We start from the raw sequence: 21,568 nt of genomic DNA, 5'->3' as shown, positions 1-21,568 counted from the left end.
AATGGCAACTGTGAAACCTTTTTAGACCCACAGGTTAAAAATGAAACATTTGGACTAAACTGATAAAATTGCCCAAACCACAAGGACTAAAATGACATTTAACTCTAAATCATTTATTGCGAAAGAGTAAATTACAAGTTTTGTCCTTTATGTTTGTCCCAAATTTCAGGCGCTGTCCTTTTCCTTTAAAATTGATGAGTTTTGTCCTTAATGTTTCCAAATCGTGCACGTTATGTCCTTTAGGGCAAACCCAGTTAATTTTTTTTGTTAAATCTGATCATGTGCAAGACACATGAGGGCATTCTTGTCATTTTCCCTTTTCAGGGGCTAGTTTGTAAATAACTTTTATTAAAGGGCCATTTTGTACATATTATAAACAAAATATTATATAAACAAACTCTCTCTCTCTAATCTAATCTGAAACCCTATTTCATCTTCTCTCTCTCTCTCTCAAACAGATGCAGCAGGTGGTTGAGATGGTGAAGGCACGGCGGTGGTGGTGGGTTAGGTGTGGTGGTGAAGGCACGGCAGTGGTGGTGGGTTAGGTGCGGTGGTTGAGATGGTGAAGGCACGGCGGTGAAGGCACGGCGGTGAAGGCACGGCGGTGGTGAAGGCACGGCGGTGGTGGTGGGTTAGGTACAGGGTAAATCGCTCCGTCTTCTCCGGCGACATCACATACCGAAGGTCCTCCGTCTTCTCCGGCGACATCACATACCGAAGGTCCTCAATTCAACCGTAAATCGCTCTAATTCTGCCCAAATTTCTTTGATCTATCAGCGGTTGTGGATGGGGTGGTGAGTTTATGGTGGTGGTTGCTGATTTGGGGTGGTTTGTAGGTTCTTGGGGTTAGGGTTCAGTGGGGGTGGTGGGTTTAATGGTGTTTGTTGCAGGTTGGGGTTACGGAAGTGATGAAATGGTGAAATGATTCTTTATTGCCAGCTTTGCAGCAAGGGTTTTGAATAATATGTTAGCATCTAGAATAGTTAAATTTAGTTGGAATTTACTGAATTTTAGTTATTTAAGTGAATATCTTTTTACTGAATTTACTGAAGATGTTAGCATTCTGGTTCAAACGTGATGGTGGAGGAGGGTGGTGGTGGTGGTGGTGGTGGTGGTGGTGACGGTGACGGTGATGGTGACGGTGGAGGGTGGTGGTGACGGTGGAGGGTGGTGGAGATGGCGGTGAAGGGTTGTGGTATATATAATAATAATAATAATAATAATAATAATAATAAAACTAAAATTATTTTGTTTTATTTTTTAATAATATAAGTAAACAGTGTAAAAAGACTAAAATACCCTTGGGTGACCAGATTTAACAAAAAAAATTAACTGGGTTTGCCATAAAGGATATAATGTGCACGATTTGGAAACATTAAGGACAAAACTCATCAATTTTAAAGGTAAAGGACAACGCCTGAAATTTGGGACAAACATAAAGGACAAAATTTGTAATTTACTCATTGCGAAAAGTAATAATAAGAGATTTGGCTTTACTACCCCTAGATAAATCCAGCGTCGAACCAAAGCAAAACGCCCTTTACCCTCTTCACCTCTCCCCCTAGGGTTTCTTCCTGCAACTAGGGTTTACCCTCTACACTTCACCTCACAACAAACACAAATGGAACTCTCCAAGAAGCGAAAAACCGAAGAAAACGGCGTCGTTTCCACCGACACCACCGTCCCACCACCATCCCTAACCCTCACCCCTCAAGACGCCCGCAAAATCCTCGAACCCTTAACCAAAGACCACCTCTTAGACATCCTCCAAACCGTCATGCTCCGAGACGTCGCCGTTTTAGACGCCGTCCGCTCCATCGCCGACGCTGACCCCACCCAACGCAAGCTCTTCATCCGCGGCATCGGCTGGGAAACCACCACCGAAAAACTCAAAACAATCTTTTCAACATACGGAGAATTAGACGAGGCCATAGTAATCACCGATAAAACAACGGGTAAATCAAAGGGTTACGGTTTTGTTACGTTTAAACATATTGATGGGGCGTATTTAGCGTTGAAAGAGCCTAGTAAGAAAATAGATGGGAGGATTACTGTGGCGCAGCTTGCGGCTGCTAGGGATTTGGGGAATGTGGATGTGAGTATGAGGAAGATTTATGTGGGGAATGTGCCGTTTGAGATTAGTTCGGAGCGGTTGTTGAGTCATTTTTCGGCGTATGGGGAGATTGAGGAGGGGCCGTTGGGGTTCGATAAGCAGAGTGGGAAGACCAAAGGGTTTGCGTTTTTTGTTTATAAGACGGAGGAGGGGGCCAGGAATTCGTTGGTGGATCCGGTTAAGAGTATTGATGGGAATCAGGTTTTGTGTAAGATGGCGACCGATGGGAAGAAGGGGAAGCCCGGTCCCGGTGGGATGCAGGGTGTCGGTATGGGCGGTGATGGTGGTGCACCGCCTGTGCCCGGGTCGATGAATTCCGGATATGGTATGATTGTTTTGTTGATGATTGTTTAACGAATTGTTGTCTTTTAATGTTTTATGTATATAGTGAATTGATATATTGAAAGTGTGGTGAATTGCAGGAGGGCTACCGTCTTATGGTGGGTATTCCGCTGGGCGGCCAATGCCACATCAGAATCCGCCGATGAATTCATCAGTGCCGTCAGCAGTTGGTGCTGGTGGTGGTGGTCCTGGTTACGGTAACCAGGGGCCTCCGTCGTTTGGTGGCGGTAGTGGTGGCGGCGGATATGGTGGCGGAGGGTATAACAGTGGTGGGTATGGCAGTGGCTCTCATTATGGAGGTGGGGCTGGATCGGGGGATTATCCGGGGGTGAACAGTTACGGGTCTTCTATGAATAGAATGCCCCCGAGCTCAGGCGGAGGGTATCCTGATGGTGGGAATTATGGTTTGTCTTCCGGTTATCCGACACAAATGCACCAGCCTCCACCTCCTGGACCGCGGGGTCCTCCTGGCCCAATGTATCATGGCGGGCCTCCTTACTATTGAGGTAATTTTTTTGGTTTATTATAATATTACGTGTTTGCATTACTAGTATATAGAAGGAAACAAATCCTAATTCTGGATTTATGTGTTCCTCAAAAGGCTTGTGTTTTGGTTTGATTTGGTGCGCTAATGCATTGTGTTTTTACTTGTGCAGTTGGCTTGTATCTTTTAGCGTTTATTAATATGCAATAAAGCAGCAGTAAATGTTTTATGTGATGTTGTTGCCCTTTGCTGCTTGTTTTATGGGCTAAATGCTTTTCGTGTTAGTTGCTGCTTTTTTCAATGGATTTTCTTGGATTATTGGTTTCTTGTTTTATGTGGTTTACAAATTATAATTGTAATTCTATTCATTTTCAGGGCGTGTCAACATGTCTATAGAAACCGAAGTGTTTTTTTTTTCTTTTTGTAAAAGTGAATGATGTTTGGATGTTTCAGAAACTAAAGGCGTTTCACATTTTACATTTTTACTTGAACGATACTCAAACATTAATTGCAAAGTATTGCATCTTTCTGAAATTATTGAATTTCTTATTAAAACTTCTAATTGAAAGCATAGTTGTCAATAGCGATTATAGCGGTCGCTATAGTGCGCTATATAGCGAAGCGATGTAGTGTCGCTGTTATGTTCATAGTGACAAATAGCGACAATAGCGACACCTTAATTTTTTTTAAATACAGATAGCTATAAAATAGCTAGATTTTAGTTTTTTTGTTAAATAAAAATGTAAAATAGCATAAAATAGCTAGATTTTAGTTTTTTCGTTAAATAAAAATGTAAAATAGCATATATACCAGGGTATTTTGATATAATATACATATTAAAATATTTTTAAAATTCTTTTTCTAGTTTATCACTATTTATAAAATAGCCGCCCGCTATTTATCGCTATTCGCCATGTAGCATATAGCTTCCTTATCGCTATATGTCGCTATTCGCCATTAACAGCTATAATTGAAAGCTCATTTGTCCTGAAAACTCCGAACTGAAAACACCCAAAATTTTATCAGTTTTAGTCCAAGATATTTTAAAGTCATGTTTGTTATCTGAGTAATTTCAAATCTTTTTTGTTGGGTATGATGCTAATGTTTTCTTTTCCTTTGAGTAAAATATACTATAATCGATTTAAAAGTTGTTTTCATTGGTCATAATTTTTCAAAAAGTTTCAACGACTGCTCACTTTGTTTTGTTTGGCATCGGTCAAAGCTTTGTTATGTTGGTAGATTGTTGAATGATGGATTGAGTTAAATGTGGTCCAGGTGTATGAGAGCTTGTTGGACTGCTTCGAGTGGTTTAAATGGTTATGGTGATTGCTGATTGGTTGCTGCTATCTGTCTGAGTTGTTTTCTTTCTTTCTTTCTGTTAGTATTATGCTTTAGATATTATTATTGTACCTTTTCTTGATGAAAGGTGTATAAGACTTGTGTTAGTATGTGCTTCTTCTTAGCTGCTACAATATATGTGCATTTTTTTTACCCGAAGTTGCGATGTTTCTTCAGCTCTGCAGACTCTTTGGGTTTTTCTTTTACATCAGATGTTCGCCTTTATTATTCAGATTTGCTGCTCTCTTCTAAATGCTTTCTTAAACTGGCTAAACTTGAAAGATGTGTATTTTTGCTTGTGTACAAACTATTTTTTCATCTGGGCTAAGTTGTTTGTTCTGAAAACCGAATCATTATATGGCCTTTTATTTGTAATTGTTTGTTGTCATATCGAATATGCTACTGCGGCGTTTATAATCGAAAGCCAAATGCAAGTTAGGACATGAAACCTTTGACCGAATAAGGGGTTGGAGATGGTGTTTTGGGCGTGATCAATTGGTGAAGAAACTTGGTCTTACACAGAACCATTTGTGGGGGTTAGCTGTAGACATCTGGTGGGTTGGGTGCAGGATTGTTTGTTAAAAGTTTGTTATCTTAGTCTTTTGAGTCGGTGGATGTGGTTTAAGACAAGATCGGTTGTTCAAAGCCGAGTTATCTGTACAAGTATAGTTCATGAGTCGTTTAGCCAGGGCATGTGAAGTTATCTGTTGTAAATTATTAAACTTGGAAGACAATGGTTTCATCAGATGTTTGTTGATAACGATTTTCTTTTAGACCGTAATTGAACACCCATAGTTTCTGAGGATGAAAACCTTTACGTTTTCTACATAACATGAATACATAGCTATGCCGTGCTAGTACTAGTTGTCTAACAAACATGTTTCTTTTTTTTTTAGTTTGGTCGATATGTTCGATTTCATTGTACGTTTAACAATGTACTAGTGAACTAACCAGTCCCATTGATGAGGACACTAGAAAAGTAACTGACGAAAAGGGACTTCAATGATCAATGGGTATGGTAAAAATGGCACTCTTGTAACCATTGCGACTTTCATCATCCAACAACACCACTGAAATCAACAGTATCTTTGGCTTTGCGCTATAATAGAATAGAATAGAATAGAATTCAAGAACATGAAAGATTTGCGAGTCAAGAATAGCCACGATACAGTAGTCGCAACAAGATCTGCCAAGCTTCGCGCTGACAGAGAAACGTCTATAGTTACTAATGCCTTTTGAACTCTTTTGTTGTTAAATACCGCACACGAAGTGATTCCCTCTGTCTTTGCATTCTTGTGTTTTTTTGCCAAATCAAGTAGGATGCCCTTGATGAACCTTTTTGGTGTCTTCACTATTGCCAAGCTTTGAACAATTGAATAACACAGAAACATAACCAAATTACACTGCTTGAAACAGCCTCGTTCGCTATTTAGAGATGCCTCAAAAACAGGCGGAACACTACAATGGAAATAAATCACAAACAGAAAGCTAATAAACTAACATTTATTATAGTTTAAGGACACTAGTTAATAAATTTCTTATTATGTTGTGAAATAAATAAAGAAAAACTGACACCTAATCAATTTATTGTTACACTTGGTGAATAAAATGATTGAAAGTAAACGCGTCCTTAACACAACCCATGAACTGTACAAACATGTAACTGTGACCGAATGAAACAGACATGTCTATATAACATTTAAGCACTTGAATACAATTTATTTAGTAAAAGTACTAGCCTAAGATCCCGTGTATTACACGGGTTGATTAAAGATAATATCGCTTCATCATCGTTGTTTACATAAAATGTTATGAATATATACACGTCTTGAAACGGATCATGTAAAAACTTTTTATTAACCATCAATATGCAGATATCACAATTTGTTGAAAATCTCTTTATACACCACATTAGTTGTTTTATCTGTAGGTTTTCCGTTGTTGTCAAGTATGAGTATTTTGACCCCATTTCTTGTTTTCACCCTTGATAAGGGAACATACAATTGACCATGAGAGAAGACAGGTTGTTTGAGGTACAAACCAACTCTTGAAAGAGACTAACCTTGACTTTTGTTGATCGTCATTGCAAAACATACTGCCAGTGAAAATTGTCTCCTTTGAAAAGCAAAAGGAATCTTTTTATCAGAAGGTATCAAGTTTAATCGAGGTATATATGTGCAACTACCCATATTTGCACCAGATATTATCTCGGCTTCTATTACACGGTTGTGCAGCTTTTTTACTTGTAGCCTTGTACCGTTGCACAATCCATTCCGTTGATCAATATTTCGTAATAACATTACTGGAACACCAACTTTAAGGACTAACCTATGATTTGGTAAGCATGATATTTTAAGACCATTGAGCACATCTTGGCACGTTGCTGTGAAAACACACGGAAACACAACTTGGCAAACCGTTTTAGTGGGTGTTTGGTGTTGCGTTTTCAAAATAGCTTGTAGGTACATGCTTCTCCAAAACCGCGTTTTGGAGGCAGATAATCACTTTTTCATCCAAACACTTTTTTAGATTATTTATGTTTTACAAATGCAATAATCAAATAATCAGTTCAAAACGTAATCTCAAACACCCTCTTAGACTAACAGTTTGATAATTGAGTTTAGGTGCTATATTTGCCCATTTGTATATATAGTATGGTATACACCTTAGAAAAAAGAAACAATCCCAATTATACATACTATCCCAAACTTTAGCTGCTATTTGATCTAGTATAAATATAATAAATATTATAAGAACTCATAAATTTAATTATACTTTATTATCGGATAAATATGATACTGTATCAAGTTTTAAAAAAACATTAAGTCATCAATAGTAAGTCATCATATATCCTCGTATGCATAAACATGAACCCTAAGATATAAAACAATATATTTAAAAACAAACTATGCTTAAAATCAAACTTTGAACACTAAAATAAAATTAAACACAAACTATGGAAATCGTTAACTCTGAATCCTAAATATATACATTATTTAGAGTTACGATCGATTGTTATTATTCTAGACTTCAAAAATATGCCTTATGATAATTAGCTCGTAACTGAGGCATCAACCTAGTGTGAAACCGCTAGAAATGAAAGACATTGTATAAAAAAAAAGATGTTTTTGGTTGGGAGGGCGGGAAACATGCTAGCTTAAGAACCCGCGAGCTTCGCGGTTTGATAAAAGAAAATTTCTTCATTAATATCGCTGACATTAAATATTATGATTTTATACATGGTAAAAGACAACAGAATATATTAGATTACGACGACAGATCTGAATATTTTTCCAACAATAACGACACTAAATAAGCCAGATCATCGATGTGCAGGAACTCACGCATCGGTGACCCTGGACCCCACACCATCACTTCCTTATCTCCTGAAACTCTGGCATCATGAAACCTCCTCATCAATGTTGGCAAAACACATGCATTCTCGGGGTGGAAATAATTGTAGTTAAAATGCCTCTTAACAAAATCCTATCGAAAGAAAACAAATGATAAAATAATTAACAAATATCATTATATAGGCAGAGACAACTCAAAGGACTATAGATGATGGAACTTCATATATATGAAAACGTAAGTTAATCATTATTAATTCAACACCAAAAACAAACTGCATAAATAGAGGCTAGCATGATACAGGTCGACCCGAAAAGACCCGAGAACCGGACCAAGAATTAACCGAAACCGATAACATTCATAACATTCATCGATTTCGGGTCCGTTCTCGGTCTAGTACTGAAAATAACCGAATAATATAACCCAAGCCGAAAATTTTAAAAAAAATAATAAGGTCTAGGCCAATGTGTGTATAAAGAGTAGTGACAGATCTTAGTCACATGAGTCTGGTGTCTAGCTTACCTGAACCAATGGTCATGTGTGCCAACTTCCCTACAGTGTTGGAAACGCCTCCACTATTTCCCATCAATCCTGCTGCTCCACCAAAAATAGGTTTCTCAGTCCAAAAGATATCATAGATCCAACCACGAAATTATAGAGGTTGCAAATTAGGAGTGACGGGAACCCTAAATCTAAACATAAAACGTGTCATCTCAGGTTGACCTGAAGACCTTTTGTCCAACATTTTTATGTTTTTTTTTTTACAAACAGATAATTTGTTGTATATGTTGAGTAAAGTTTATATTATTTTAACAAAAACTTTTATAAGGTTTTATGCATTAGAAAAGTCACTTTGGAAGTTTCAACCTCTTTAACCAAAAATTTGCAATTGTGGTTTGTAAAAGTAGGTCCAAATTGATCATCAGATGAGCTTCATCTTACTTGTATTGTATAAGTAGTGTGAAATTCACCTGTTATCTCGGTGTTTTCTCGAGTTCTACGACAACCTCAACCATGGCAGAGCAGCTCTTCAGGGGTTCTTATCACACATCGTCACACGATTCTGGCATAAGTTTCCAAGGATTCAGTTGTCTTGGAATCCCACCCAAAACAACCAATTAAGTACCCCCTTTGTTTATCAAAACATCCTTCAAGGCTCAGATATGTAATCGAGGTTGTAATAACCATATTTGAAGTCCAGGGCTCTATATGTGTGTATAAAATTTTGATAGTGACTAAAAATCATCATGATGATCATATTTCCCTTTTTTGATCTTAAAAGTTTCAATCATATTTAACTTTAACCGGTCTTCCATATATCTATAATAAACATATAGATGTATGTATACATGTCTGTTGTGGCTTTCATACTTGTTATGTAATCCATATAAACTTGAAACAAATAAATTAAATGTTTTATGCTGAAATATAGTTAAGTATATGTATAAGCGATATTGGCGAGTGCACAACAGCAATTCAAATATCATCAAAACAAACCCTAATCCCCATCAAATACAAAATTTAAGTCAACAAAACAGTAATCAGAATAATCGGTTTCAAAGTCCACTAATTTAGATCTTATTCATCATATCATTAGAAAGACAAATAATGCCATGTACTCTGAACAAAAAAGGCTACAAAAGAGATCTTACCAGACGATTTGAATTACATCTATAATTGACTGATCTACGTCAACTGCTACTGAAATTGATGAGATCTTCTCAACTTATTCCTCCTTAGTAATCAGATTAACACCGGAGCTAACGTTCGTTTTTACACTCTGAAACAACAGGTCGATGAAACGTTCAATTCAAAAAAAAAAAAAATCGCGTATACAATTTAACTAAATATAACGATTAGCGATTAAGAACATTGAAAAGTTGTAAAATCAAGATTGTGACCTTTTGTTGCTGATGATACTAATTTAAATCCAAACAATGATGAACTTGTCTAGTAGAACCCACATAAGCATTTTATCAAACACCCTAAGTACATAAACATAAACCTGCCACACTCAATGACACACACAATAATTGATCGGTAACTGAATCTTCAAGTGTCAAATGTTAAAAAGGTATAACATTCTTAACATTAAGAACCAATAATCAACAAAATCGAAGCATAGAAAACATATACTTTAAAACAAACTGATGTCAATTGCAAAAAAATAATAATAATAATTAAAATAATCAAATACCTCTGATGTATACTAAAGTTAATGTGGGAACGAAGGTTGTGGTCATGGCAGTGGAAGTGAACCAGCGTTCGGCGAGACAGTGGGTGACTGCACCTTGTGACTCTTAGTCGTCTACATCAACACCATCTCAACTCTCTCTTCTGCCGATGGTTTTCCAACGTCCATTTATCATAGGAATTGGATCGGATCTTCAATACATTTGCTTAGTTTCTCGAATGAAGATTTTTAAAAACCTTTAACGACGGAAGATAGGCACACTTCTTGTTTTGCCGAAGATGGTGGCTATAAGTCGATAGCTGCAATAAGGCGTATGATAGTATAAGAAAAAACCTTTGACCGCCTGTTAGTATCCAATTTTTAAAAAAATTCACCAGTTCCAATTGTTAAAAAAGTCACCAGTTCACTATCAAATTTTATATTTTGTAGCCATAAAATAAAAATAAAGAAAACACTTTTGACCACCTATTAGTATCCAATTTTTTATTCACCAAGAGCAGTTATTTAAGAAGTCACCAGGTCACTAAGTTACGTGTTAGTCTAAATCAAATAATTTTTCATTGTTCAGCCCCGACGAATAGCTGATCACAGATAAGCTGCTACTGCTGGTGGTGGTTTTGGGGCGTAGTCGGGCCGGTTTGATGTAATCCTTGCTCTGTTCCAGCCACCATCAATGATTTCTTGTCTACTTAGCCATGCCCTTGATTCAAAACAACCTTTTGCAAACCCATATTACAAATTGGATTAATCGTACAAATGCATATCCTCCAACAAAAATTGAGCACCAAAACCACAAGTCAAAGCTAAAATTACAGATCAAAAACCCCAAAAGTCATAAATTACCTGCAAGAAATTTATATAAGTTAAAGTGTCGTACAAAATTAAACATGGTGTAAAAAGTTACATAAATTATTTTTTAAAATAAACACTCAAACACAAAACTGAATATTAGGAGTAGGGACTTACAAAATGTAGCTCTGTTGCCGATGAAAAACATGAACTTTGGATTCTTCCACATTTTCAATCTCAACTAAGAAGAATGGTGTTTTTTAACATATATACCAGACAACATTTGCACTCTAGATTCCATTTTTCCAGTTAACGTATCAATCGACGATGGATTTATTTTTATTTGTTAAACAGTAGGCGTCGGTCAGTAAGACAAACAACTTCACAAACGCTATGCTCCTCTGCACGCTTATCACATCTTTTGAACTATGGTAATGATTTTCCAGTCGTGCTTTGCCCAGTTACTATAAAAAAGTTTGAAAACATTATATTTGGTTGTTCATTTATTTAGAAACCCAACCCTCTGCGTTAAACTGAGTCATTTGTGGGTCAATACTCAATAATGTTTGCTTATTGGTGACATATATACGTGTTTTTAATTTGTTACCTGGTACATGTTTTTCGTAACGTAAAAAGTATTGATAAGAAAAATCATGAAAATAGACACTTCATCAGTGAAATTACCAAAATAAAGAATGGCCATTGCCCATCGATACATACATACTGTTATCTATGTGGGTCTGGTTATTGCACCGTCGAGGGACCTAAACAACACTATGCATAGGTCACACCAATATAGAACCAAACAGTAGAATAAATAAAGCAACTAAACAAATGAGAAGTTACCTCTATGCTGGACGACAGAGAGTCGCTGAAGTGCGCCAGTGTGTGGGAAGAATAGCAGATTAGGTATCGCAGATTCACGGGAGTAAACGGAAACCGACCACTGTGAATGCAAAAACATTAGGCATTAAAGATAATGGTTTGAAACAGTAAATCCGCAATAGTTTTGCGGAACATATACAAAATGAATTGACAAAGATATCACACAACAAACCCGCATGTATCGCTAAGCCTTTGTATCAACTATTCTTGCACCCTAGTATATAACACAAATGTAAGAAACTTAAATAAAGTTATGAAACCTTGAAATTTGGTAGTAAACTATTTGAAAATGGTCAATCAGGTTGAAAGTTGCCAAGAGCCGATGTCAAAGATTTGCATTGTCGTAATAATATTGTACATGATTACTATAGCTAACGCATTAACTATTTATTAACATAGTTTCAACAAATTAGAAAGAAAGAGTGTTTTAAAGCTCAAGTTATAATATATTCAGTCAAATTAACAAAACCCCATGTCAAAGAAAATAATAACACATAACAAAAGTATATCCGATCAAATGTAAAACCCATTAACAACGAACACATCAATGTTAAATATCAAAAACCAACCCATATCAGTGTAGCACAATGGTAAATATTAAAAATGTTCTTCAGGCATTTCATCGAACAACACGTATGAACATTCCTAGTCACAAGATTTACCAAAACCCTCTGTCCCCATCGCATTCATGTCACTTTAAAAAAACCCTAATCTGAACAAAAAAAATGATGGAGAAGATAATTGACCAAAAAATGGGAACACGCCATACAATACTTGACATACCTTGATTTCATGAGCCAAGAGAGCGATGGCCTTCAAATCGACAACTTTGATGGTGCGATGACATCAGTGCTTCAACTTTCAGAGAGGTAACTGTTCCATATAAGGAGCATGCTGAAATGCAATATAAGTCATGAGAAAAAAATGATGACCATAAAAATTAACCTATCATCACCCGCGTTCCCACGCTTGAATCAGTCGATTGTTTGCTGTAGAAATCTTGGAATAACAGTTCAATGAACAGCAAACATAAAGTTAGAAATCAGATACTATATGCGATTTAAAAGACACTGAACCCTATACCTCAATATGAACTCGTAAAGAAATAAAATACAATCCAGGTTTGTATCTATACAATAAATATCAAGAATTGGATTTTTGAAAGATAAGACAAATAAATTATTGTAATCTATAACATCATATTAGTAATCCACAAAACAATAACATGAGACACATAATTCACTCAAAATCAAACCTTGACTTTGTTTACCAAGACTTAATAGTTACAGCATGTTCACGTAATTGCCATGAAATTGATGCCCTAATATCATTCTTCACAAATTGAATAAATGAAAAAACATAAATTAACACTAATTTCAGAACCATAATTTCAGAAGGTGTGCAAGCTTGTCCAGCAATATCAAATACAAATCAGAGAACAAAAGTTACACGTGCCCTATTTTGAATCAACAAATTTGCTGCATCACAAAAGCCCAATAGGAACCACAAGAACCCTAAAGAAAACAAACAAAGAAGTTCAACTACCTATTGTAAAATTAGAAACTGAATACCTATTGTATCGAAAATTAGGGTTTTCGATAACAGAACTAAATTAAAATAGCAGACGAAAACATAATCAAATAAGAAGAATACATGGTTAATCGAAACGGGATAAACTCAATTCAGATTGAGCACAGGGTTAATCAAATCGGGATAAACTCAAAGATGGTTGAACACATGGTAAATCAAATCCCGATAAACTCAAACGGGTTGAACACATGGTTAATCAAATTGAATACCCGAATCATAATCACGACTTCAATGATTGAGTATAATCAGGAAAAAGATGAAATTGATTTTTTTTCTTGAATCTGGGTTTTCGAAAAACACTAATTGATAAAGAAAGCATACAGATTAGAGATGAAAAATCACAAATACAAAAGGGGCAGATCTGACCTTCTTGTTTGCGATGAAGATATTGAAGATGAAAGCGGTAGAAGATGAATCGTCAAAGTGCAAGGATTGTCTTAGATTTAGGGTTTGTGATATGTAATAAGATTGAAAAGAAAGAGTTTAAACAGAATGGAAAGTCTGGTGAATTTATTGATGATGAAACGTATCAATCACTCTTTGATAAAAAAGAGCGGACGAATGAGATAAAGGAGAATAGAGGTTTGGCGCTCAAAGAGAATTCTCTACACAAAGAGAGTGTCCACATCATCAAAATGATTGGCTAAGAATAGGCCTTGTGGCCTAAGAGAATTCATTTAGTATAATAGATAGATTGGGGATGATTGTATTTCCATAAACGTAAATTAACTAATGACACTATAATCAACATGGATTGCTAAATGGTTCAAAACATATAAGTTTCATATAACTATGATCTTATTTCAAACAGTTTTACTTTCATTACATACTCATAAGCAAAACAAGTAAAGGCAATAAGTAATATTATTCAAGAAGGCAACAATCTGCTCTTTCTTAGAATAATGATTTCTTAACTACACTGCAAGTTTGATCTTATAAAAAAAATTCTACTGGTCATATTAGCAAAGCATTGTTTTAATCATATTAGGCTGTCGGGTAAGAGGCTCGCATGGCAATTCCACACAGTCCTTCTGCAACATCCGCATCGCGCTGAATCTTTACATATCCATTATGACCCCACTCAGGGCCCCATGAATTCTTCGCTAACCAATACTTTATGCCATCATGTGTTCCATACCCGACTACTGTGACTTCATGCGTTAAATTTGTTCCACAATGTCGCGTTAAAACACCACTCGAGTAGTACCCGAATTCAAAACAAGTTGCATCTATGGAAACTGATACCGGCTGTTTGGACACGGCCATCAGCAGTGCTGTTTCATTGTTGGCTGGTACCATTTCGTAACCAGTGATAGTGGCTGCCTGGACTGCCTGGTTAACAGTGTTGCAAATTTCATCTTTTGCATGGTAAGGGTAGCCATTTTCGGTATTTATACCAGTTTTTGCAATGTAATCAAAGGCATTTTCTTTGTATCCTCCTAGACAACCTCCACTTCCATTTCTGTTACAATCCACAAGTTGTTGCTCAGATAGTGACAACAATTTGCCTGTTGTAAGTTGAGTAATTCCTTCCACAGCAGCAATTGCAGCAAAAGCCCAACAACTTCCTGTAAAATAGGAAACCGTTTCACGAATTAAATAGCAACTTCGCATAAGCTCGACCTTGACTCATTTAACTAACGGGAGCTCGAGCTCAAACTAAGATCGTTTATTATTTATTAATTATTATATTAATTTATTTTCGTTTATATTTATATTTATATTTATATATATTTTAATTCCCATAAGATTAAGATTTGTTTCAAAAAATGTAGAATTAGGTTATTGAATATTGATTTACCACATGCGCCTTGACCCTTGACTCCTGTAACAGCTCCTTCCTTCCTCCAGTCCAATTTAAGTGGCACTTCACTCACATTTTCATATTTAAAAGATGTTAATAGAGGCAATTTCAAACCCAATGGATCCGTGTGCCCATGAAAATAGGCCTTGAATTCATCCTTCGTTAGGTCCGCAAATTGGTTGACAGCCAGCGTGTAAGATCGATTTCCAAACGAGTTAAATGATTCTATGAATTCGACATTTTTCTTGAATATGTCAAGGCGCATTTCCCTCTCTGCATTAGTTTTGTATACACGACCATGTTGAGTCATCCATAGATCATGCTTTTCTGATATGTATGCATCACTTAGAGTTCGTGATGTTATTTGGCACAAACACATATCAAGAATTAGAACAAAAAGAATTAGTATTCTCTCACTTGACAAACCCATGGATTACTTTTGTTTTTGTTTTGACTACAACTGAGAGGTGAATATAAATCTATGTGAGATAATCTTTATCACATACAACTATTGGTTTTTATAACCCTTAATGTAACTGGCACAATTGGTAGTTAAGACTTATTATATAATGAATAGTCATTGTGTAATGACAGTATTTCCTTAAAATAACCATGAATCAATATTATTCCCATTATACATCATTAATTCCTTTAACTAGAGATAAAGTCAATTATTAGTTTGATCTAATTCCTTAAACTAGAGATAAAGTCAGTTTTTAGTATGATCTAAAGCTTACTTTTTTTAAACGGCAAATTTCTTTAAATCTCTGTCGTGAGACTTGACCCTAAGATCACCCACTACTAAACTCAGATGTTTAAAGGCTTTGCTTTTGCCAATGATCTAAAGCCTATTAAATAGTAAATTAGGAATGTCAAGTCCTTGTTATGAACATTTTTTATCAATAAAATCGTGTTGGATCTTTAATTGGTAAACGTAAAAAAGAACGATTTATATGGTTTCTAAAGTTTCTTACATGCATTTACACACATCATTACTACACAAAAACACACCTTGAGCCCGTTTCTTATGCTCTTCGTTTAAAAAAAAAAGAATTAGAATTGAATCTAAATCATTTGTTCACCTCATTCTTTTCGATATAAGGTAGTTATGCCATTTTGCACATTTTACATTCCAATTCTATTGATAATATACCAACCAAACACATTATATGATTTCAAAGAGATTTTTTTAAAATCCAAATCCAATGCCAATTCCATTAGTACCTAAAAGTATACACAATTGATCTTCTAGTTCCTTCACTAAGACTTTGGTCACAAAAATGTATAGTAATAATTTTAGCTTTACTTTTATATGTGATGCTCTTTTAGTAAAAAATTTTACAATTATTGAAATGGACTAATGACAGCAGTACAACACGTTATTGGGGATGTTTGTCTTCGTCACAGTGGCAGACCCAGAAATTTTTTGCTAGGGGTGCGGATGAGGTGTTTAACCATATTTTCAAAGGGTGCGGTCGGGTTTTTTTGCCTAAAATATACACTAATTTTTTTTTCTTCAATTAGACTTTGCTCACAAGAATATATATATATAGGGTTGGGCTATATAGAAAACCCTAAAAATTTAAGAAAACTCTGGAAACTCAAAACTCCCCCCATTTTTATCCAACCTCCCGACATTTTTTTTTTGAAAAAAATAACACATGTAATATACATGTTTTTAAGTGTTTTGGGCAAAAAAAAAAGCGCCGAAGGGATGTTTTTAAAAAAAATAAACAAATTTCAGCAAACTCCGGGTGACTAACATGTGTTAGGCAAAAAAGGCTGAAACTTGCTGAAATTTGTTTTTTTTTAAAAACATTCCTTCGGCGATTTTTTGTTTTTTTTTTTGCCCAAAACTCTTAAAAACATGTATATTACATTTGTTATTTTTTTCAAAAAAAAAAAAAGTCGGGAGGTTGGGTTTTCTAGGGTTTTCTCAAAATGGAGGGTTTTCTACCTAGCTTTAGCCTATATATATATACATATATATATATATATATATAAGGGGCTCATGCGAGAACCACCCTTATTGTGAGAACCTTGAGAACCAATGTGAACACAACCTAAAATAGCTAAAAAAACCTAACCCCACCCCCCCCCCCCCCAAAACCTAAACCCCCCCTCCCCCACTCCCCAAAAACCTAACCCCCCCCCCCCCCCGAAGCTAAAATGCTAAAAACTAAACCCCCAAAAAACCTAAAAAAATCTAAAAAAAATAAAAAAAAATCTAAATTTTTTTTTGAATTTTTTTAATATTTTTCATGTTAAAATCGCTACTTTTAGAAGCCAAAAAAAAAATTTAAAAAAAGATTTTTTTTGACTTCGAAAAGTAGCGATTTTTTTATAAAGAATATTAAAAAATTCAAAAAAAAAATTTTTGTATGATTTTTAGCTATTTTTAGGCATTTTTGGTGTGTTCACATTGGTTCTCGCGGTTCTCACAATAAGAGGTGGTTCTCGCATGATCTTCTCCCTATATATATATATATATATATATATATATATATATATATATAGGATAAGGATCATGTGAGAAGTAGTATGCTAATTGAGAAACTTGAGAAGCATTCTGGACCACACATTTTCTCTAAGATTTTCGTAATATATACATATGTATAGTTTAAAATTGACTATATACATATGTGTATAATTCAATATACATATATGTATATACTCAATTTTAAACTATACATATGTGTATATTACGAAAAACTTAGAAAAATCTGTGGTCCAGAATATTTCTCAAGTTTCTCAAATAGGGTGGACTTCTCTTAGGATCCCTACCCTATATATATATATATATATATATATATATATATATATATATATATATATAGGGGAATGCTAGACAGAAAACCCTTAAATTCTTAGGAAACTCTGGAAACTCAAATCTCCCCCCATTTTTACCCAACCTCCCGACATTTTTTTTTTGAAAAAAATAACACATGTAATATACATGTTTTAAAGTGTTTTGGGCCAAAAAAAAAAAAAAAACCAAAAAGCGCCAAAGGGATTCTTTTAAAAAAAATAAACAAATTTCAGCAATGTCCGGTTGCCTAACATGTGTTAGACAAAAATGCTGAAAGTTGCTGAAATTTGTTTTTTTAAAAAAAGAAAACCATTCGGCGCTTTTTTGATTTTTTTGGCCCAAAACTCTTAAAAACATGTATATTACATGTGTTATTTTTTTCAAAAAAAAAAAAAAAAAAAGTCGGGAGCTTTGAGTTTTCCGGGTTTCTTAAATATTTAGGGTTTTCTATATAGCCCAACCCTATATATATATATATATATATATATATATATATATATATATATATATATATATATATATATATATATATATATATATATATATATATATATATATATATAGAGGGAGGGGCTCATGCGAGAACCACCCTTATTATGAGAACCTTGAGAACCAATGTGAACACAACCTAAAATAGCTAAAAAAACCTAACCTCCACCCCCCCCCCCCAAGCTAAATGATAAAAAAACCTAAAAAAACCTAACCCCCCCCCCCCCCCAAAAAAAAAAAAAAAAAAAAAAAAAAAAACCTAAACCCCCCTCCCCCACCCCCAAGCTAAAATGATAAAAACTAAACCCCCAAAAAACCTAAAAAAATAAAAAAAAATCTAAATTTTTTTTTTGAATTTTTTAATATTTTTTTATGTTAAAATCGCTACTTTTAGAAGCAAAAAAAAAATTAAAAAAAAAATTAATTTTTTTTTTGGCTTCGAAAAGTAGCGATTTTTTTTATAAAAAATATTAAAAAATTCAAATTTTTTTTTTGTGTGATTTTTAGCTATTTTTAGGCATTTTTGGTGTGTTCACATTGGTTCTCGCGGTTCTCACAATAAGAGGTGGTTCTCGCATGATCTTCTCCCTATATATATATATATATATATATATATACACACATTTTTAGTCCTAATTTTAGTATTTTATGACATTTTAGTCTTGAGATTTATAATTATTGAAATGGACTAACGTCAATATAAAAAAAACAAGAATAAATAATTACGTAAGATTATTCGTTCTATTATAAATCAACCCTTTAAAGAGAGATCATAAAGAAATGTCTGTAATTAGCTTTATTGGTTTAATGCTTGATTATTGATTTAATGCTTGATTATTTATTTAATGCTTGATTATTGAATAAACTATGATCTTATTTCATGTAACATTACTTTCATCACAAATTATTCAAAAGTAAAACAAACAAACAAGGGCAGTTAGTAATTTAATTCTAGAATGCAACAATCTTTTCTTTGCTAAAACATTGTATTCTAAAACTACACTACACTACCAGTTTGATCATATTAGCATATCATTGTTTTAAACTAAGAGGTAAGCAGTATCTTAATTAGTTAACTTTCATCGTCAGGGCGTTGGTAACACCTCAGCATAATCAACAAATGATTAAGCTATCGGGTAAGAGGCTCGCATAGCAATCCCACACAGTCCTTCTGCGAAATTCACATCCCGCTTCATCTTTATATATCCTTTATGACCCCAAGCAGGACCCCATGAGTTCTTCACTAGCCAATACTTTATGCCATAGTGTACTCCATACCCAACCACTGTAACACCATGGCTTAAATTTGTTCCACAATGATGTGTTAAAACACCTCTTGAATAGTACCTGAATTCATAACAACTTACGTCTATGGCAACTGATACCGGCTGTTTGGACACAGCCATCAGCAGTGCTGTTTCATTGTTGGTTGGTACCTTTTCATAACCAGTGATGGTCGTTGCGCGAAACGCTTCTTTTGTGGTGTTGCATGTTTCGTCCATTGCATAGTAAGGGTAATAATTTTCGGTATTTATCCCATTTTTCGCGATATAATCAAAGGCAAGATCGTAGTATCCTCCATGACACCCTCGGTTTACATTTCGGTCACAATCCACAAGTTGTTGCTCAGATAGTGACAACAACTTGCCAGTTGTTATTTGAGTAATTCCTTCCACCGCCGCGATTGCAGTAAAAGCCCAACAACAACCTGTTAAAATGGTTATATGGCAGAGATTAATTTAGTATAGGAGATAGTGAATCAACAATTTAAGGATGGTCAATAAAAAAGTCAACGGTCAAAAAGTCAAATAGAAAGTCTAACTAAGTCAGAAAGTCAAAGTGGACAAGAAGCAGAAACAAATTCCCACCGCCACCTAACTTTTTAACGAGTGATAAAATATGTGCGTGATAAACTTCACGCGTTATGGCACATTCCGTGATAAATGGATGTGAGGGGGTGTGATGGTTTATTGTTGGGTGTTGTGAGTGATGACCATTGCCACTAAAAAAGGTTGTGAGTGATGGAAAAATGGTTGATGACATGGCAGAACTTGATTGGGTGTTGTGAGTGATGAGTGATGACCACCCCACCCCCTAATTTTTTAATATTTTTTAAAAGTAGTTGTGAGTGGAAAAGAGAGAAATCATAATAATAAATGAATAAAAATATTATTTAGTTGATAAAGGGTGAAAATATAATAATTTTAGTGTAGTTAAGAAATGGGGATAGGGAAAAAAAACATGAATGCTCTGATAATATATGCGTAGATGGGATTGGTTAGTTGGTAGTTATATAGGCTCTATTATTGTTGTGTTAGTTCATTTGGGTCGTCTGTGAACTAAATGGGCTTTAGGGAAGCTTGGGCTTGGGCACTGTTGACACACTTGCAAAGTAATTAGAAAGAAAAAAAGCCTTTAAACACTTTAACAGAAAGCGAGAAGGGTGAGTTTTTAGGTTCAAGTTCTACAAATAATAGGAATAAAAGAAATTTGCTGTTAAAAAAAATTTTCATTCAATTAATAAATGTATATCAAGGGAGAATCTTTAAACAATTTTTTTATTCTTAAAATAGTTATGATTAAAACTTTGTTGGGTACCATTCCCTTTACCAAATAAATAGTAAAACGGATAAAAAGAATAAAATAAAAAATAAAGATATTTCCAAATGTTTTGATAAAAAAATATGTTGATGACTTACCACATTCAAATTGGTTCTTGACTTTTGTTACAGCTCCTTCCATCCTCCAATCCAATCTATATGGCACTTCACGCACTCTTTTATATTTAAAAGATGTTGATAGAGGCAATACCAAATCGTGTGGATTCATGAGCCCATATGCATAGGCCTCGTATTCGTCCTTTGTTCGGTCCATAAATTGGTTGACAGCCAATTTGTAAGACTGATTTCCAAAGGAGTTGAACGATTCTATTAATTTGAAGTTTTTCTTGAATATGTTGAGGCGTATTTCCTTCTCTGCATTACTTTTGTATACACGACCATATTCCGCCATCCATTGATCATGTTTTTCTGAAATGTATGCCTTACTTAGAGTTCGTGATGTTATTTGACAGACCCACATCCCAACAATTAGGACATAAGGAATTAGTGTTCTGTCACGTGACAAACCCATAGACTCTAACAAATAGTAAACTGTCTTGTTACAAATGAGCGATGTACATAAATCTTTGTGAAGTAATCTTTATATACTAATAAATATGCGTTTCTTTTGTAGAATTTATGTCTTTGGAATCTTAGTTGATATTTGATAGAGTAAATATTTTGTGAATACTTTAATTAATTAGTTTTATAAAATTGAAAAAAAAAAACAATATAGATATTAATGTCACTGCCACAATTATATTATATATATTATTGACG

General features: G+C 34.7%; 3 protein-coding genes across 5 annotated transcripts; 1 reads left to right on the top strand and 2 right to left on the bottom strand.

The window, feature by feature from the left end:
• The first annotated feature begins 1,477 nt into the window (after positions 1–1,477).
• Positions 1,478–5,050, top strand: LOC110917905 (UBP1-associated protein 2C). 3 transcript variants are annotated; one of them, XM_022162344.2, is made up of 3 exons: positions 1,478–2,438; positions 2,536–2,961; positions 4,215–4,509. In XM_022162344.2, the coding sequence occupies exons 1-2, from the start codon at positions 1,622–1,624 to the stop codon at positions 2,958–2,960; spliced, it is 1,242 nt and encodes a 413-aa protein (XP_022018036.1). In that variant the 5' UTR covers positions 1,478–1,621; the 3' UTR covers position 2,961; positions 4,215–4,509. The 3 variants fall into 3 exon arrangements, with proteins under 3 accessions (XP_022018036.1, XP_022018039.1, XP_022018038.1); XM_022162347.2 differs by lacking the exon at positions 4,215–4,509 and adding an exon at positions 4,702–5,050 and having other exon boundaries at positions 1,504–2,438; XM_022162346.2 differs by lacking the exon at positions 4,215–4,509 and adding an exon at positions 3,112–3,209 and having other exon boundaries at positions 1,504–2,438.
• A 9,020-nt stretch (positions 5,051–14,070) lies between these two features.
• On the bottom strand, positions 14,071–15,320 carry LOC110919769 (ervatamin-B). The gene is made up of 2 exons (XM_022164027.1): positions 14,888–15,320; positions 14,071–14,654 (listed from the first exon to the last, which is right to left on the bottom strand). Exons 1-2 carry the CDS (start codon positions 15,318–15,320, stop codon positions 14,071–14,073), a joined length of 1,017 nt encoding a protein of 338 aa, XP_022019719.1.
• Positions 15,321–19,312: 3,992 nt separating this feature from the next.
• On the bottom strand, positions 19,313–21,320 carry LOC110919768 (ervatamin-B). Its single transcript, XM_022164026.1, has 2 exons — positions 20,888–21,320; positions 19,313–19,896 (listed from the first exon to the last, which is right to left on the bottom strand). Exons 1-2 carry the CDS (start codon positions 21,318–21,320, stop codon positions 19,313–19,315), a joined length of 1,017 nt encoding a protein of 338 aa, XP_022019718.1.
• Between the last annotated feature and the right edge of the window lie 248 nt (positions 21,321–21,568).

The sequence above is a fragment of the Helianthus annuus genome, chromosome 16 (genome assembly GCF_002127325.2).
Source record: "Helianthus annuus cultivar XRQ/B chromosome 16, HanXRQr2.0-SUNRISE, whole genome shotgun sequence".
NCBI classification, from domain to species: Eukaryota; Viridiplantae; Streptophyta; class Magnoliopsida; order Asterales; family Asteraceae; genus Helianthus; species Helianthus annuus.
Note: the sequence above shows the minus strand (reverse complement) of the source record. Positions and strands in the feature narration are given on the sequence as shown.

Excerpts from the sequence above, each read along its gene's own strand:
- LOC110919768 (XM_022164026.1), bottom strand. The coding sequence starts at position 21,320 with ATGGGTTTGTCACGTGACAGAACACTAATTCCTTATGTCCTAATTGTT. Across the intron at positions 19,897-20,887 it reads CAAGAACCAATTTGAATGTG|GTTGTTGTTGGGCTTTTACT; the intron begins GTAAGTCATCAA and ends CCATTTTAACAG.
- LOC110919769 (XM_022164027.1), bottom strand. The coding sequence starts at position 15,320 with ATGGGTTTGTCAAGTGAGAGAATACTAATTCTTTTTGTTCTAATTCTT. Across the intron at positions 14,655-14,887 it reads CAAGGGTCAAGGCGCATGTG|GAAGTTGTTGGGCTTTTGCT; the intron begins GTAAATCAATAT and ends CCTATTTTACAG.
- LOC110917905 (XM_022162347.2), top strand. The coding sequence starts at position 1,622 with ATGGAACTCTCCAAGAAGCGAAAAACCGAAGAAAACGGCGTCGTTTCC. Across the intron at positions 2,439-2,535 it reads GTCGATGAATTCCGGATATG|GAGGGCTACCGTCTTATGGT; the intron begins GTATGATTGTTT and ends GGTGAATTGCAG.